The 19,595-nt window shown below is 37.0% G+C and overlaps 2 protein-coding genes across 8 annotated transcripts in view; one reads left to right on the top strand and one right to left on the bottom strand.

Annotated features, from left to right (window-relative positions):
• Positions 1-3,191, bottom strand: part of LOC111873189 (serine-rich adhesin for platelets) — a 94,074-nt gene extending 90,883 nt beyond the window's left edge. For 2 of the 5 annotated variants that reach the window (XM_033754998.1, XM_033755000.1), the window contains exon 1: positions 3,025-3,106. Coding sequence is in view for 1 of the 5 variants with exons in the window: in XM_023867697.2 (XP_023723465.1) it covers positions 3,025-3,117 (93 nt within the window). In the remaining 4 variants the exon portion in view is untranslated. Of the gene's footprint in view, positions 1-2,645; positions 2,856-3,024 lie in introns of those variants that run through there. The other 3 variants (XM_023867697.2, XM_023867698.2, XM_033754999.1) reach the window with 3 other exon arrangements.
• A 1,546-nt stretch (positions 3,192-4,737) lies between these two features.
• The window catches only part of LOC111873190, a 36,638-nt gene continuing 21,780 nt past the window's right edge, over positions 4,738-19,595 (top strand). For 2 of the 3 annotated variants that reach the window (XM_023867700.2, XM_023867699.2), the window contains exons 1-4: positions 4,738-4,991; positions 14,539-14,647; positions 15,238-15,449; positions 16,177-16,327. In XM_023867700.2, the coding sequence (XP_023723468.1) occupies positions 4,878-4,991; positions 14,539-14,647; positions 15,238-15,449; positions 16,177-16,327 (586 nt within the window). In that variant the 5' untranslated portion in view covers positions 4,738-4,877. The remainder of the gene's footprint in view (positions 4,992-14,538; positions 14,648-15,237; positions 15,450-16,176; positions 16,328-19,595) is intronic. The other variant, XM_023867702.1, reaches the window with a different exon arrangement.

Here is a 19,595-nt window from a genome sequence, read left to right as displayed (position 1 = left end):
CCCAAAATTGTTTAAGGGGAAGTGTTATGTTGGCAACTCTCTAATGTTAAAATATAATGCTAGAGTTGGCAACATCATAGTAAACAATTTAAATAATAGACTGTGCTACATGCGCTGTTTCTAATTTCTCTACTGTTATGTGTTACTATGGTTACGTGTGTAAAAACAGAATCTCTCTATTCTTATGTGTGGGAATATATATATAACACCCTTGTGTATCAAAAGTCAGTCTTAATAAAGCAGGGTTAGATTGAACACTGATTCTTACTTATCATTCGATCCACGTGGAAGTAACAAAAATAACAAGCTCCACCTCAAGTGGTATAAGAACGAGCTCTCCATTTCAATTAGGACTAGAGTTACAGGCATTTTAGTGTATTAGAGCATAGGAAAGTTAAGAAATATTTAAAAATGTGATATCTTTCAAATTAATCTGCAAAGGATGGAAATAAGGAATGCTTATATTTCTCATCATACTTTGTAGGCTCATAAAATTTCAATGAAATCAAGGCCGCCATGTCAACCTGTGTGCTGATCTGACATGGAATGACCATTTTAGCACTGAACTTTTCTTTTATTGACAATGCACAAGTAAAATTATCCCCATGACTAAGTTCAACTTCTGAAGCATCTGCCAAGTTGAACCTCAATGAGATTCTATTCAAAGTAATGATACATCTTACACTGCACTATCCTAACCAAACATACCTACAGACAAGCTGGGAGTAAAGTGTGCCAACTAATTATTCATGCTAAATCACACAAGAGTTATTATGCACAATGTTAAGTTAATAGAAACACTGTACCATCTTCCTTGGTTGTCAATTTGTTTTCTAAATATACAACACCATTCCCAATACCTTATGGGTAGTTTTGGCAAACACTGTCTGATGCATTTCACTAACAGTTCAAACAAAGAGTTATTAATATTCAGAAGAGACAATATGTTCCACTTCCTGCCAAGTTTTCAACATAAGATCCCATTCTAACCATTTAATAAGATACCACTGGAACCCATTAAATGACAACAGCAACATCTGTCATTTATCTTTCATACATTAAGTCTATACAATCACATGGAAGAAGAAGAAAATTTATATCACTGTTTTTACTTCCTTTAACATATCAGCAATATCAATGGAGCTCAACTTCAAGTCAGTTTCTACTAATAGTTAATTATTATTTGTAACAAATACTGTTCATTCAACACACTATATATAAAAATATAAATACTGGCACAAAAAATAGCATATATTCTATATACTAGTGCTACCGATGGAAAGTCATGAAGCAGTAACAAATATTCTGTCTTCACTTACAATATATTCTAACAGTATGCATATATATAATTCTAATCAGGTTCATTACTTTTTATTCTTACAAACTTTCTAACCTGAACACAGAAAGAATAATCCCAACAATTCTGTATTTTCTGTACTTTGCTGTCAAAGCTTACTACATAACTTTAATTTACAGGAAGTTCTAACCAGTAGTTCAGTCTTTTAGCACACACAAGAGCACTGTTATTTGTCAAATTATTAAAACATCAATTTTGTATAGAGCTATTAGACTGAATTTCAGCAACCTCATTTCCCCCCCCCCCAATCCCCATATGTGCATATATTTTCTCAAACATACTATAAATAAATAACTTGTTTGTTGTGAATGAGGAACTAATAAATAGTAACATATTTGTTGAAAAGGCATACAATTAAAGCAAGAACATGACATGAGTAACATATACTAAAATGAACCGTACAGTAATTACAGATTTTACTATAAAATGATGTAAGAAACTAAACTCCCACCCATAACAAACCCCTGAATATTATCATAATAAACCTAATTTCTGTGAACACCTAGTATCAACAATCTGTTGTGACTATGTAGGAAAACTGTGACTTGTTTAGGACAAAATAAGTGAACTAAAGGTAACAAGAACTTGTGAATGAACAATGGGACACAAGTGAATTAGACGGGAATTATCAAAGTCAATACTTCAATTTCTGAAACTGATAAAGGTTGCTGTCTTCTGGAATGTGATGCCATGTAGTGTGACAATCATTACCTGGAAACTATACTTCAGTACATCACAGAAGCCAGTAATCTTCATAACCTCAATTTTCGATCAGAAACTACATTTTAATTCCTTCCAAAGTAACTGCAAAATTTCACACCATTTCTACCAATTATTCCATGCTTCTTATTCAGCGAAATTCTGCAAGAAGAGTCTATCAATACTGTCAACTTCTCTGAACTGATATATAACAAGAAATTCATACAGCTGTAATGTTATTCCTTACCTTTCTACTATTCAAGACTATCAAGCTTTCCAGTACATCGGGTCTATATGAAGAGAATGCAATCCACAATTTTTATATTTAAAACTATGCAGTCACATTTGAGATAATGAGATAAAATGCCCTTCAAGGCTCAAATCGTTCTCTGGTCGATTCTTTGGTGGACTTATCACATATTGATATATTATATGTAAAATTGTACACTATGTAAGCAATAACTACTTTTCTCTCAATTAAAAACAAACCATGGGAACGCCACACCATTAGATTTATCTTACAATAGAACAGCGTTTATGCAACGTTAGAACGTTGAAATGAAAACAAATTATAACCAACTATACTTACAAGTGTTGTCACAAAGTCTTCGGATTTTCCAGCAATTAGGAAATGAGAAGCAAAAAGATAATTATGCCGCCGACTTACGTCAGTTACGCCTACCGTTCACATTGTTGTAACCAACACAAGCTCACACATAAAAGAGTAACTGTTTTACTGGCCAGGTAACAAACTTGATCATCACGCTCTTGATATCTTATGTTCACACAATAATAAATTGTTCACATATGACATCTATCAAGCAAGGGCACAGTTGGTATGTACGATCCGTCAAATACTATATAACATGGCGGATAAGGATAGTAGTCACAAGAAAATTTCAAGCACTCTACAACACATTTAATATCAATAACAAAGTAATTGCATTGGCCCAGTTTTATTTGTTTACCTTGTATACTGCACACAGATGGTTTCCTCTATGAGATGAGAATGCTGCCGTAATATTTGCATGTATATTACATCCCTCTTTCACTGACGCCATATTTTACCAAGCACTCGTCACGCAGCACCGCCATTTGTGATTGGTTGAACTGAGGTCTTCAGAATCTGTTCAGAAGCTTTTGGATACATTTATTTTAGTTTGGTGATGTTCGTTCGAGAAGTGCTATGCGTACTATGCCTTGTACTATTTATCTCGATAGTATTATTTACCTCTCATTGCGTGAAATTTCCCAGACGAACCCTGCTAACTGTACCATCTCTCTATTGTCGCTACATTATTGATGCATAAAAAATGTATTCAACTACTTGAAAGTTATAACGAATATTTAATGTGTATTATAAATATTATAAGTTTACCTCATTTAATTGCAATATTACTGTATTATTGTATAGCTACTATGTATTCTAACTTGACTTGTTCCATATCCTATGGTGTCTCACCTGTACTGGATTTACGGAATGTAAATAAATTCAATTCAATTCAATTCCGTAAAAAATACAGACAAGAAAAGCAGACTTCCACACCAAGAGAAAAGAACCTGAAAGCTGAGAAAAGTACTGCTTGCCTTTAATGTTCCTTTCAACGCACACAAATATGGAGAAAGATTTGCCACTTTTTGCTACATTTAACTCTCCACGTATTTATTTCAGTGACCGAATGAAGCATGCATTATCCATATTTACAAGCTAGTTGGCTACATATGATTTCATTTTAATGCGATCACAATATTAAAACCCATTTCAAGTAATAGCACTCTCTTTAAAGCGAAATGTTTGCAAGACGCGAAGTACGGGCGGAGCGAAGGGAGAGCAGAGTATTGTACAAAAGGTTGTGGAAGAAGAATTATAGTAGGGTTGAGGGGAAAGTCAAGCATAACCGCGCAACCACTTCTGCTGATTGTTGCGTGAGAAATCAGAGACTGGTAAGTAACTGAAAATAGATTTTATATTTTTAAAGAAGTCACTGCCAGCAAATCCACCACCTACTTCTGGTGACATTTTACCATATCTTCAATGGTCATAAAAGGAGAACTCAATATTGCTGATTTTTTTTTTCAGCCAAATCAATCCCTTCGTCTTCCATCGAAATCACCTGCTTCATTGTGGCCTTCAAACATCTGACCGCACAACGTAATGAGTCATCCATCAACCAAGTTAAGTCCTCTACCTTTGGACCAATAAGCGTTAATTTTTATTATTTCTGTGTCATTAACACAGACTCTTCCTCTTATAGAATAAATGTCTGGGAACCTCCCACATTCTAACACAGAACTTCACCAGTCTGACAGACAAAAGACAACTCCAGCGCAGTGTGGCTGGCCTTTGCTCGTATCGGCTTGGAGAAACCGGCGCTTTCCTTATTGTTCCGTAATCGCTGTGTTTACAGATATCGGTGGCTCAACAATTCTTGCATGTCGTAAATACGCCACAATATGATCCAGAATTTAGATGTGGGCAGTGCAGGGTTGTACAGCCAGTTGTCTTTTACGTTGTACATTAGCATTTAATTGCTTAGCTACACCTACTCGTAGACACAATAGATCAATGTGATCACGGTGCAAGGACCAAGAAGCCCCATCCCTAATACATTATTCATTACACCTACTATGATCTGTGATAGTAAACGATACTTCACTATCATAACATCTTAACTATTCCTTGATGTTTAGTAATCCGTGGGAAGAAGAATGTGTGCGGTTTATGTTGTTAGCGTTGCTTTGGGAGTTTCTGGTGTAATATTATACATAAGTGAACATTTTAGAAATATCTTACGTTAAGAACACAGAGGCATGGGTTGCAATGAAAGAAGAACATGAAAGAACTCCCCTGAGAACAATTTTACAGAATTTCCTAAACCATATTGAGAGTTTGGAAATCCAGAGAATAGAGGATAGTTATGAGAAGGAATTTCAGGTGCTGCTATTATTTAGGAGAAAGTCGAAGAATTTCTGCAATACTTAGCCTCATTAAATAATAATTCCATGTTTGATACATTCCACAATATTTTGTATGTTATTGACCAGTTTAATCGTCTTGTGCATATTAGTGACTGAAGGATGTGTTTTAATACAAGTTTTAAAATTTAAAAACGAATTCTTTATTAATCGTGTGGTCTACTACTGTGGTGTCCGTATGGCCAATGGGCCGTCTTATTCGTGATATAATTTAAATACATAGTAGTACACATGAACACTTAATTTAGAAGTCCATTAGTGTTAGCTGCATGTAATTCATGAAACAAGAATGGAACTGCAGACTTCATTGCTGCATTGCTTGTACCGAAGAGAACGGTATACAGTCGCATGTTGTTCAATACCGTATGTCAGCCTTTTTAATTATATTCCTTCAATTTGCAAAGTTATGTGCTGGATTTGTATCTGATGCATCCACAGGTCATCCATAAAGCATTAGTATGCTACTCATCTAGGCACAGGATATGTGAAGATCATGAAACATGGATGGTCATCACTTTCTGAGAAAGTGGTTGACTTCATAAATGTGTTTGATTGGCATTCCTGTACGTCCACCTGGAGGCCAGCACATAAACTTGCTATACCAAATTGCGCTGTTCATAAGATATTTCACAGATGCCTGTGTTTACATGGATACAAGCTCCAGTTGGTAAGGCCTTGGAGCCAGATGTTAGCCAAATTGAAAATGGTTTGCAGCGGCACTCCATGATTGCATTGATAGAAATAAAGAGTATTTCTGCAGAGTGTTGTTCTTAGATAAGTTGACTCTCCATATTAATGGCCAGGTAGTAGGCACAATTTTAGTAGCTTGAGGTTGAATGGTGTTAACTGCAATTAGAAGAATTGCAACAAACTGTTATATTCTAGCAAGACAGTACCCAACTAAACAGTGCCTTCCTGAACCAACTGGATTAGACAGGATACACAAACATCTTGGCCACCTTAATCGCCCATTATAGGATTAGTGTGAAACCTCAGGAGCTGATTTGCAGATCCTGAAAACTCAAATAAGTAATATGGTTACTTGTCAAACATTTGTTATGTTAGAGAACACTTGACAGGAATTAGAATATTTCCTGTGTAACAGATGTGCCCAATATGGAAGTATACATGTAATAAACTTCATGAATTATTCTTTTTGATCATTTGTTCCATCATAGTAGTATGAACCGCATAATATAAACAGCACACATAAACCATTGGGTCCTGACAGCATGAAAGAAGAGGGATATATTCTCTAGGAAAATGGTAACATTATGATACTAACATGGCAAGCCACTGCAGCAAACAGTAGAAGTCTATGTGTGGTCTACTGCAGTAACAAACAAAGCTACTCACAGCTTATAACATTTCAAAAGATTATTTGAAAATAATTTTTGAATATCAAAATTGGTGGATGTAGGATCATGTGATTGTTAAATTAGGTTTAATCTATTGTGTATATGAGTAGTATGTACAATTTTCATTCTTATTGTATATTATTTTATTCTTAATTTTAACCAGTGTCTAGTCTAGATTTGTGAATTAAATAGAAACTAACTTGTACAAACCATTTATAAAAATAGGAATGTTAGCGTTAGGTAATACAGTAAAACTTGGTTATAGCAACATCGGTTTCTGCGACACCTTGTCTATTGCGTCAAATATTCAATGGTACGAACTAATTCCTCATAAAGCAACTGTTTTTATACCTTGCTTAGTACGACATGCACAAATGCATCAACCTCGTATGTAACGTCATTTTCATTCCTGAATTTCTCTGATATCGTGGGAAAGTTCGATGTGTCTGCCCACCCTCACTTTCTCTACTTGCTGACGTGACTGTCCTGGAAGAATACGACCGCGGGCTGCAAGAGGAGCGTGGGTTTTATGCGAAAACAAGGGTGTGGGGTGGGACTGCATGAATAGTGCAAGAGGACGCGGCAGGTTGTTAACTGCATTCCTTTCCTAGAATCTCATCTAACAGGACCTCACATTGTCTACTTACCCTATAGTGTTCCTGCCTAAACCCAGAGAAGTGCAGTAGCGAAAACGTGGCAATGAAAAGGAAAGTTTTAAGCATTGAAGAGAAAGTTAAAGTGATTCGTGAAATAGAAAATGGAAGGAAAAAAGCTGATGTATGCCGCGAATTTGGTTTGGTGAATTCTACAGTACAAACGATATGGAGAATCCATATTAATTCCACGTTAATGCTACGTTAGTCTGTACTTAACTACGTATTTCATTAAAAAATGCAACATTTTAACTTGGTTTTTGGTAGATTTTTAAGTGACTAACATAAGGCTACTGTGGAAGTGCCCATTTCGGTTACAACGACATTCGTTTATAACGACACTATTTTTAGGTCCCTTTGATGACGTTATAACCAAGTTCTACTGTAGTATGTAAGAGACTGGCAGCACCTGAAGTTGACCTGTTTGAAAGTCGAAGCATGTAGTGGGTGCTATATAAATAATAAAGTATTGTTGCGTTGGTGGTAAAAATTGCATATGTTCATTGTATGTACGTGACAGGATGCAGTCCTCAAAAATTGGCTTTCTGAAGCTGTATTTCTTAATGTCTGCATGGAATTCACTGTACTAAAGCTGTATTATGGTGGAGCTGTAGAGGAAGAACAGTTTCTAACATTTAACAAGTCTGTTAAATTTATATTTAGAAGTCATCAGTGATGTTCTTTATTCCTTGGACACTTTGTCATTTGGAAAGGAAATGTAGCATCAGATGGGATGACTGAAAGTGATTAGTTAGGAAGGATCGTGAGGAAAGCAGTCTGTTGTGTGTCATATGAAAGGTATATAATGGGACAGTCTGAAAGAGATAAAATAGACACAACTGTGTCATCATTTGTTTTTATTGGCTGTTGGTGTTATACTACATGTTTCAACCCTTTTCTTGGGTCATCTTCAGGCATACAAGAATACTGGTACTAGTTCTTGAATTGCCTCATTGATCGATATGAATTCATATTGTGTTTGTATGGATTTTTATACTAACAAATACACTTGAATTTCAATGTGGTTCAAATATACATAGTTAAAACTTGATAGTCTGTCTGCAGACAAAACTGCTACAGCACAGTAATGTCACTATGGGGAACTGTAGATACGTGTATACTTACTCATGGAGCTGAACCATTCTTGAGGAGAAGCCAAATTTGCAGCTACTGAAGAATTTCCCAGAATTTTATGGAACCCGAAGGTTCATTACCGTGTTCATAAGAGCCCTCCACTGGTCCCTATCCTGAGCCAGATCAATCCAAGCCATACCATCCCATCCTATCTTTCTAAGATCCATTTTAATATTGTCCACCCACCTCCGCCTTCCCAGTGGTCTCTTTCCTTCTAGTTTTCCCACCAATATCCTATATGCATTCATCTTCCCCATTCATGCTACATGCCCTGCCCACCTCATCCTCCTTGACTTGATCATTCTAATTATACTTGGAGAAGAGTACAAGTTATAAAGCTCCTCATTATGCAGTTTTTTCCAACCTCCTGTCACTTCATCCCTCTTCGATCCAAACAATATATATACACACATCATCAAATTTGAATATCCAAGTCCACATATAAACAACTGAGTGTTATACCCAGAATAACAAGTATAGCCTTCAGAAGATAATAGGAAGGTCGAAAACCAACACAACCCAGGTTTTGGGGAAAGATCTCAGCACGCAGTTATCCCACATCATGACTATCACTACCATAGTGGAACCACCAACACCACATACATGGATATGGAGCGGTCACAAAATCTTAAATAAGACTTATAATATTAGTTATAAATACCTTTCCGTATTCCGTATTGAGGGGGTGGGTTTCCCCATGCACTTAGACCGGTTACTGGTCCATTGTGCGTCCCCCTTTAATTTCTACTGTCTCTATACCCTACTGGTACTGGTGCTTACTATCAGCCCCTTTCTGCCAGTGAGGTTCCAACCTCTTACTGGCAGTGGTATCTAATAGTTAGTCCCTTTCTGTCAGCGAGGTCGTCCCTCCTCTGGCAGGGTTTCCTAGTCCCTTTCTGCTAGCAAGGTTTCTACCCTCTACTTGGCAGTGGTATCTAATACTTTAGTCCCTTTCTGTCAGAGAGGTCCCCCCTCCTCTGGCAGTGGTACCTGATACTTCCCCCATCTACTGGAGGAATTGGAAACTAGTTGGGCGGGAAACTTGGCCTAATTTTGCTCAGAGGTCTCCTGGAGACATGAGGTTCTTTTACGTGCCGTAAATCTACGACACGGGACCCACGGCTTAAAGACCCTCCCGGAAGACTTGTTCCCTGAATTTTTCCGCCCTTAAAAATTCGACGACCTCCGCCGGGTATTTGAACCCGCGTACTACGAGTCATGAGGTGGGAACGTTACCTCTAGACTACGGAGGCCGCTTATAAGTACCTTAATCACCATTTTATTTCAGTTGTCAAAGTTTCATGATCCTGACCCCCCTCCAAGTGCTCAGTCTACTCACAAAAGTGTGGGACCATTCTGGAAAGATTACAAGCACAAAATTGTGGCCACTAGTATGAAGAGAGTGATTATGAGTTATGAGGTGGCTGAGTGCAGTTGTGGGTAGATGAAAGTGCATGCTGTGAAATGAAAGCAGTGCGTTCAGTGTTTGCAATGTAGGATGCAAGTTAATGAGTGCCAGAAGACCGAGCAGTGGCATAAAGTGAAATAGTGATGGCTTAGATAAACTGTGAAGATTGTATGTGTGGATAATTTCAAACTGAAAATAAGTGTTTGAAAACAAGATGAATGTTACAGTGCATTTGGAACAAAACTTGCATGGGAGATTTTGTTTAACCCACAGGACTTTTCTACCCTAAGATTGTTTACTGAAACAGGGAAATTTGAATAAGACTCGGGAGTAAAATGCGCATCGGATATAAATAATGAAATATTTGTCTTTGGATCGCGAAGACTGATTTTTTATGTTCATTATTTGTCAAACATTTCTTAAATATAAGCCATCCTGAGGCTAATCATACACAGTGCACTAAATGTAATAAATTAATACTAGAACCGTCAAAGAAATGAATGAAATTAAAATTCTAATGTAATCTAACACATCCCGTATATTTGTATGGAAACATCTAATTTTTATGCTTGGCATGCTAAAATCAACACCCAATAAAACACATTTTACTTCTGTTTAGAGAATACATTATACATACACTCAACTCTCGATTATCTGGGATAATGGTGGGGATGGAAATGACGATTAATCGAAAATCCGGCTAAGACAAATTTTATTAAAAGTAGTACTGTAATACTGTACCTTCATAATACTATAGGCCTAACACTTAAAAAAATTTAATATTGTCATATGCTTTTTCGCTGCATTTTCCTTTTTACATATATCCGTACGAAGCCTACGTAATATTAGCTTGTCACTTAATAAACTGTTTTCTTCACTCTCAAGATAGTCTAGTAAGGATTCCAAACGATTAAGAGCAGCACCATGTGATATTTTCTTACTAGTAGCAGTGTCAACCTCTTCCTCATCCTCACTTTTGTTTTTTCAAATCACGAACAGTTTGTTCTCCAATACCTTATTGCATTGCTAATTGTTTAACTACACCTCCTTTTCCCAACTGATTGATAATTTCAAGTTTCTGTTGAATACTTAACACAACACACTTCCTTTTACACCCTGACATTTTGCAAACACACTTGAAGATCGATACAAAGAGACTAACTGGGGTGGCGTATCTGTCCTTGAAAGTTTCCACAAAGCCTTGCATTCTTTCACCCCTACCCTAGAACATTGTGTTAGCATAACAGGACCAAAAAATGAAGAGCTCGGTTCACACTCGTGCGAAAATAGTGTTACAACTCACCATGTGAAACAAAAGTGAATGAATATTAAACAACATATAAGCCTCAAAAAAGCCCCAGTTAAGCCACAAACCGGTTTATCCGCCCCCAGATAATCGAGAGTTGAGTGTATTATATATATTTTTGCATCACCACATGCATACATCTACACATGTGGTATCATGCCTCGTGCAACTATGACTCAGTATTCCATTTAAAATAAAAATGAATGAATAAATCTATCGTGGATCAAGAAAAAAGGTTCAGGGTGCAACCTTTCTGTTTCTCAGATGTATAGGAAATTCAGTAGAGTTACCCTTCCATATTTTCAGTTGTCTTTTCAACCATATTTTATCACAAATTTTCTCTGAAAAGCATTCTGTGGTACATCTTCACAAACATCCCACAGTTTCTCAGCATTTAACTCTTACAGACCCTGTGTCAGAGTCTATGATTTGCTCTTGTGCCAGGAACTTCTTACAAGTATGTATATATTACAGTCTCAATGCAAGTTTTATTTCTGTCTTTCGTGTATGTCCTATCTTACTACTGTGACGTGTTTAGGTCTTATACAGCCATCATCAGGTATATGTCTTCTTCCTAAAACTGTTTCGGTGCATGTAAAATTGCATCACATGTTAATGCAATGTTAATTTAAAACCACTCTTTGTTCTTAACCACTAAAATTGTATAAATATTTGTTGAAATGAGGAATCCATTATGCTGCATTCAGTTGTCTCAGCATGGGTACTTGTATGCTTTTTATATGCTGGTTGTATAGGTGTTGTATACTGTTACTGCATGCATATTGCGTGTACTGTGGTGGTATGTACACGCACTGTTTATGTTGTTAAGCTGTCATGTGTGGACATGTGATATGCAGTGAAACAGTGGTAGCCAGAAGAAATGTACCTGATGGCTGTATATGGCCAAAACATGTCATAGTAGTGAGATAGGACATGTAGTAAAAACAGAAATAAAAGCTGCATTGAGACTGTAATGTACACACACACACACACACACACAGTTTTCCTAAAAGAAAGGTAAGTGATGATAGCATTCTAAGTGAAATTTAAATGTGTGAACAGAGAAAAGAACAATACATTATTCATTAGAAGACTGATTTGTTGCCTAATTCTTGATCATCTCAGGACCATATTCTTTGTGATATGGAAATATGACTGTTTAGTCAGAAAGTTTGTTCTTTGAGTAACTTCTTGGTACATGACATCGGAAATGTAAGAAAAAATCTAAATTTTTTTTCTTGGGACAAGGACTGTGACTGATAATGAAGGGATTACAACACTGCTGTAAAGAATTGAGTTCTTTGACACTTGTAGCACATAGAAACAATAACATTGACCTTTACCAAACCACTACAGAATTTGCCAGACAAGAAAATATAACTTAATTCTAGTGGCATCATGTACACTACTGAGTGTGTCATGGTGCCCTGCAGCATGTCTGTACAGGTCACAGTGTGACTTAACATGTCTTGTAAGACCACAAACAGACGAATTAATATTTTCTTATCACTTTTATGTGCCAACATGATACTTTCCAAAGATGTATTGAAAAGATCATTAAGTATTTTTGGAAAAACTTGGAACAGTTTGGTTATACATTTTTTCATCAGAGACAAGGTCAAAATGCAAATGTGCCCTACAATAGAGGTCGAGGCCACGTTTTCCCCTTTTTTTTATTACAGTCAGTCAGGAATCTATATGTTGTTAGTCTGTTATGCTTTTCATTGTACCTCAACGCAATGAAAAGAATAACAACAGCCTAACAACATACAGATCCCTAACCAACTCTAATAAAAAAAAGAGGGGGAAAACATGGCCCAGACCTCTGAAGGACGGCAATATCTTCCCCAGTCTCCCATTGATAGAAGAGACATGAAGACATGAACCTTAATGGTTTAAGATTGTAAATATTAAGAATTTTAACAATTTGTCTCTATTAAAATCTTTATATAAAGTTTGACTCAATTTGATGTACTATGACCAAAGTAATGGTAGTTTCCTCAACATGTGAATTCTGAGGATGGTCATTTACTGACCGAAACATGTAAAGGTATCATATATATATATATATATATATACAATTTGAGTTATACTGGATGGTGTCAAATCATTCAGTAATATCTAACTAGTGTGACAGACCAGATTGAATAAAGTTAAACTTACCAGAATTGTCTTATATCACACTAATTAAACCCAAGAGCATGAATTAGTTAATGTGAGGTAATCAATTTTGCATAGAATTTTTGAGCTCTGGTATCACTTGTCAGTAAGGAAAGCAGTTAAGATACATATATGAGAATCACAGTCATAGCTTACACATTTATTTAGCTTGCATGATACACTTTTCTTTAAGGTTCAGAATACAGCATATCCTTTATACTGCCACACATGCCTGCTGTTAGTCACCATTGCTAAAACCAGCCTTTACTTTTTGACCATTTTAAGTGCTGATGCTGTAGAAAACTGCGCCTTGTCTACCGAGTTTGTCATTCCTTCAGGATTATTTTCATGCTTGACATGGTCCAGTGATCAGGATGGTTGAAAAACAGCAGGAAGTGTATTCCTTGCTAGATAGTGAAAATAAATTTTAAGAGCACTGTTGAGACATGAAACAAAAGTCTGCTGGACATTGTTGTGAGCATTCCAGTGGATATCGAGTAGCCATCAAAAATGTTTCAGCAAGTGCTTGTTGACAGTATGATAAACAGTCTACATGGAAGTTTTGCTTTTGTGAAGATCTCTGATCTGGAAATTGAAATGTCAAAATGTGAATCGTGAAAATACCATCATATAATAACCGTTGAGCACGTTTATGCCCGTATCAGCTTGGTCAAATAACTCTGTTGATCAAGGCATGTCTTATGTATTAGTTTTCTTCTGACAAAGCCTGTGTGCATGTGCGCACCCACACAATTCATGATATCCTGAAGTGTGGAATTGTAAGTGCCATGCAGAATACTAATGATTTTTGGTTGTTTGTCATTGTCCTACAAGTCGTATTTCAGGTTCTAAATGTAGCCTTCATTGTTCTCAGTGTGAACTTTTGTCAGCTTGCCTAGAAAAGGAGCTTTCTTCACTGAGTAGTGTCCTGGAAGCATCTGAATTTCCTATATTCATATCTCATTTAAGTGTATTTGTAGCCAGAAGTTTGCTTCCTGTTCCAGGCTAGGGCAGAAATGTTTCCTGTCCACATAAATCTAATTATTTATACATGCTTATTGCTAAAAAGGCACACGCCTCAATAAAAGGCAAATGCTGTCACATCTAAATATTTACCAAATTTCTGTCATTACAGAACTTTTATGGAAAATTAATATTGTGTAAGAAATTTGTATAAGAGATTGTTAGGTGATCGGTTTAGAAGACACACGGTTCTAAATTACTATACACCTTGTGCTATAAGAAGATGATACATTTGCCATTTTTTAAATATTTATGTCTAATTAATAAATAAATTATCTGGTCCAGAAGATGTTTACAGAGTAATACAAGAATACAAGCAATACAAGAATAAACAATGAAAATATTGATGGAAATCAATGATTAAGTGAAGAAAATCTTGTTCGGTCACTTGTTCTATGCTGAAGGAGTATGTTAATGGTGTAGTCCTACAGTTTTTGGTAAAGTGGCTATACTTTTTCTTTTAGGAATTAAAATTCTTCAGTGAAATTTTGAAGACCTTGAAACAATATTCTTGCTCGGAAGGTGAGAAGGAAGTAAACCGGAAGAAAAATCGCTATAAAGACATTCTCCCTTGTAAGTGTTCTGGTATCATTGGAACATACTGGTAGTCCTTAAGGAGGGAAGATATCAGATTATATGCATAGACCAGCTGTCCTAACTGGAGTTATTTGTAGAATCAACTTTCAAGACTGATACAATACAAGGTTTTTCAGGAAATTACTTGTGTTTTTGTATAGTGGTACTGGGACACGTAAGGGTTTGCTTGATGCTATATTCATGACTTATCATGTACTGTAAAAATGTACTAACTAGTTTTCTGGACTGTTTATGCATAATATGTTTATTATCTGTCACTATAACAGAATTTCTGTAATTCGCTATATGTCTCATTAGGTATTTTTTAACAAGAGAAGTATATTTTATGCAGCCATGATGTTTATTTTACATTCAGGACAGGAATGGTCTCAGCATACATAGCAAAATTTCAGGGTTCTGCATTCAGTGGTTTCAACACAGCTTCCACCTCAAACATTTGCATGCCTACAGTCTTAGTATCATTGATGATTAGGCATTAAGAATACATGCATGTGAGTTGTCTTGGTTCTGGCATCCTGAGAAGCAGTGTTCTGAAGCACTTTTCAATGAACATGCATTTGTTTCAGTTGACAGCAGCCGGGTCATTTTGAGTGAATATGCTGGGGTGCCAGGCAGTGACTACATCAATGCCAACTACATCAAAGGGGCTAGTGGATCCCCGGCATACATTGCGTGTCAGGGGCCACTGCCTCACACTGTTAATGACTTTTGGCGAATGGTGGTGGAATGTGAGGTGCAAGTCATTGTTATGGCGTGTAATGAAGAAGAAGCTGGGAAGGTGATTATTTATTTAAAACTGAATTCAAAATTATTTTTAAGAAGTGACAGGGGTATCTGTTTACTCAGTTTAACTTTTGAAGGAAAGAAGTTTGAGTAAATGTAAGTTTGATTAAATATAGTGTTGTGTGTGACCATACTAAAGTTGCTCAATAGAATATGATTTTGATTCAGATAGGTGCAAATTTTCATCATGGCATGCATATACATGTAGGTATATTTTTGAAAACTGAAACAGTTTAAATTTTTAAAGTATTTTCATTTTCCATTCATATTCCTCTAAAAATGTGTATTATGCTATGAAGATTTTACACAAATATATCAGGTTAGTATGTAAAATTTAGTTAACTAGGTGCATATTTGTAATCAGTGTAATTAAATCAAAGTGTTCATTGTTACTAACAAAATAAGCACTTCTAAATCAATAACTTGTCATTTCTGAAGACAGGATGGAACACAGTGGTACAGGCAGTTTAAAGAAAAATAGAAAGTACATGAACAGCATAAATCTGACATATTTTTGTATGTATTAAAGGCATTACAATTATGAGGTAATAGTATAGCTGATGTTTGCATAATACAGTGAAAGAAACACTGATTATGAGAAGCACATTTTAAGGCAATGTACATGAAACACTGCTGATACAATTTAATTTATTCAAAGTGATAATTGCCATTTAAACATAACTTTAAATAAGAGAAAGCTAATTTATGGTTTATTTTTGTAGCATAAATGTGAAAATTACTGGGTGGAACGAGAAGGTGAAGAGAAGCAGTTTGGTATGGTCACCATACGCTTGGTGAAAGCTAGTACTGTATGTCCAGACTTCCTTGTACGTACTATGCGCCTCAAGTACACTAGCAGTCAATTGCCTCATGGTAAGTGTATATGTACATACACATGCACACACATATTGGCTGGTGCTTAATTAAGTGCAGGGACATATTTATCATTATTCTCCCTGTGATACATACAGTAAAATATGTATAGAATATAAGCCTGTATTTATGGGAAACTTCTTAACAATCCCAAGAACAACAAATGGAAATTGTTTGGCATGAAAATGGAAATGGAAAATAATTAACTTATTTTTATTATATTGTCACATATAGGGAGACTTACTTACTCATGGAGCTGAGCCCTTCTGGAGGAGCTGCCAATTCTGCAGCTACTCAAGAATTTCCCAGCATTTTATGGAACCCAAAGGTTCATTACCATGTTCGCAAGAGCCCTCCACTGGTCCCTATCCTGAGCCAGATCAATCCAACCAATGTCATCCCATCCTATCTATCTAAGATCCATTTTAATATTGCCCACCCACCTACGCCTTGGTCTTTCCAGTGGTCTCTTTCCTTCTGGCTTTCCCACCAATATCCTATATGCATTTGTCTCCCCCATTCATGCTACATGCCCTGCCCACCTCATCTTCCTTGACTTGATCATTCTAATTATACTTGGAGGAGAGTACAAGTTATGAAGCTCCTCATTATGCATTTTTCTCCAACCTCCTGTCACTTCATCTCTCTTCGGTCCATATAACAAAAATAATGGGTTCTAGATCAGATGATTGGATTTACTGGTACTTCAGTTACAAGTTCTCTTAATCACACTCAATTATAATGCCGTCGCTATTTTATGCACTTTCAGTTGATCATTGCACATGCACTAGGATTCTGCATCTTCAATATTCATCTCCTAACAATAGATCTCAACACAGAAACATAGCAATTCAGATCACTGTGAAGTCTTCTTGTCATTTCATCTTCAATCACTCTGTCCTAATCTGTGCTCTCAGCTATTCCTAGTTTCTACTGCCACTAGTTATTCTGGGAATCTCATATAGCCGCAGCATGGACCACATAGAAAACACAATTTTACCACTGCATTTTGCAGACCACATAGAAAACACAAGTCATCTCATCATTACTCAGCTAGTTCATTGGTGCACTGACTGATGCTATGACAACGAGCTATGACATTCGTCCATTGAGATATAGTTTCAACTGTTGCACATTGGAATGTGTTTACCAAGCTGTAGACTAGAAACAGTTTGCATAACCCCATTGTTCTATTGTTGCATGCATGTATTTGTTAGCAACAGCTGTTTCTGTGACTCAGCAGTTTTTGCATGCGGCAAATACACCACAGTATGTTCATGTAATTTTATTCCATGTTACGCTTCCTGGAAATTACCTCTGATGGTGCATTCATTTCACATATGGGAAAGAATTAAGCTTGATCATTAATTCAGTAGATGCAGAATGCTTTCATGCACTGCCTTGAAAATAAAAAAGGAAGAAAAGGAAGTTGAAAATGTTTACTGCTCAATAACAGTGTAATCTACATATGCAGCATGTATTTATGGCTCTTATAGATACAGGGTGAGGCATAGAAACTTCCTTTTTTTGAAGGCAAATAAAAGAAAAATTATTGCTGGTAGACAAAATTTATGTTTAGCTAATGAAAGAACATGCTTTTAAAGTTTTAAATCATGTAGTTTTAAACAAAATATCTTGAAGGTGGTGGCCACTGTTCTCTATGCACTGATGCAACCGTTTTCTGAAGTTCCCCTCTGCACGTTCCAGCATGTGCACTAGAATTTGGGCTACTTCCTGCCAAATAACATTCTTCAGCTGAAGCAGGTTTGTGGGGCGATGTTTAGAAACTTCTGCCTTAAGGTATCCCCATAAAAGAAAATCACAGGGCGTTAGATCAGGTGAGTGCGCTGCCCACGGGATGTCACCTCGAAGCGAGATGAGCTGTCCAGGGAACTTTGCCCTCAAAACTGTCATTGAAACTTGGGCTGTGTGGGCCGTGGCACAATCCTGTTGGAACCAGACATTTCCTAGATGCATTTCTTCAAGAGCTGGTTTGAAAAAGTTTTTAATCATGTCCACATACCGCTGTGAATTGACAGTAACTGTATGATTGTCTTCTTCAAAAAAATAATGGCCAGTAATTCCAACTCTCAACAATGCACACCATACTGTCACCTTATCACTGTGAAGTGGCCTCTCATGGAGCTCTCTGGGATTGTTACCACTCCAATAGCGCATATTCTGCTTGTTGACATATCCAGATAGGTGAAAATGTGCCTCATCACTAAAGAAAACAAGTGCATCAGGAGAGTAAAGTTTCCAATAACGTTTCAAACGCCGTTATTCGGTTCTGGAAATCACATGGTGACAATTCTTGCACAACAACCATCTTATAGGGATGGAAATGAAGATGTTCATGAAGAATTCGGTGCATTGAATGATTGGATATGTCTAGGGCGACTGTATGTTTGCAAGCGGAGTGTCTTGGAGATCTCAAAATCGACTGTCGAATTGCCTCCACATTTTTTGGCATCGTAACGGTCCGTTGTCATCCTGATGAGTTTTTCACCACACTCCCGATTGTCCTAAAGTTCTCTACCCACAAAACAATCGATTTCCGGTCGGGAATCGGACCTCTGAGCTTAATTCCGAAGTGAGTACAGAACGCACGCTGCACCGCCACGTAGGAATGGTTGTTTGAAAAATAGGCTTCGACAGCAAATGCACGCTGCTCACTCGTCCACCTCATGTTTCCTACTGAGGGGTATTATACAGAAACTTCCGCGACTGCTGCATTCATCGAGCCTATCCCCACTTTTCTGCAACTTCCCGTCCCTTCACAATGCATCTTCACAACAAGGAAGTTTCTGCGCCCCACCCTGTATATATATACAGTAAAACTTGGTTACAGCAACATCGGTTTCTGCGACACCTTGTCTATTGCGTCAAATATTCAATGGTACGAACTAATTCCTCATAAAGCAGCTGTTTTTATACCTTGCTTAGTACGACATGCACAAATGCATCAACCTCGTATGTAACGTCATTTTCATTCCTGAATTTCTCTGATATCATGGGAAAGTTTGATGTGTCTGCCCACCCTCACTTTCTCTACTTGCTGATGTGACTGTTCTGGAAGAATATGACCACGGGCTGCAGGAGGAGCGTGGGTTTTATGCGAAAACAAGGATGTGGGGTGGGACTGCGTGAATAGTGCAAGAGGACACGGCAGGTTGTTAACTGCATTCCTTTCCTAGAATCTCGTCTAACAGGACCTCACATTGTCTACTTACCCTATAGTGTTCCTGCCTAAACCGAGAGAAGTGCA

The sequence above is a fragment of the Cryptotermes secundus genome, unplaced genomic scaffold (assembly GCF_002891405.2).
Source record: "Cryptotermes secundus unplaced genomic scaffold, Csec_1.0 scaffold540, whole genome shotgun sequence".
Classification (NCBI taxonomy): Eukaryota; Metazoa; Arthropoda; class Insecta; order Blattodea; family Kalotermitidae; genus Cryptotermes; species Cryptotermes secundus.
Note: the sequence above shows the minus strand (reverse complement) of the source record. Positions and strands in the feature narration are given on the sequence as shown.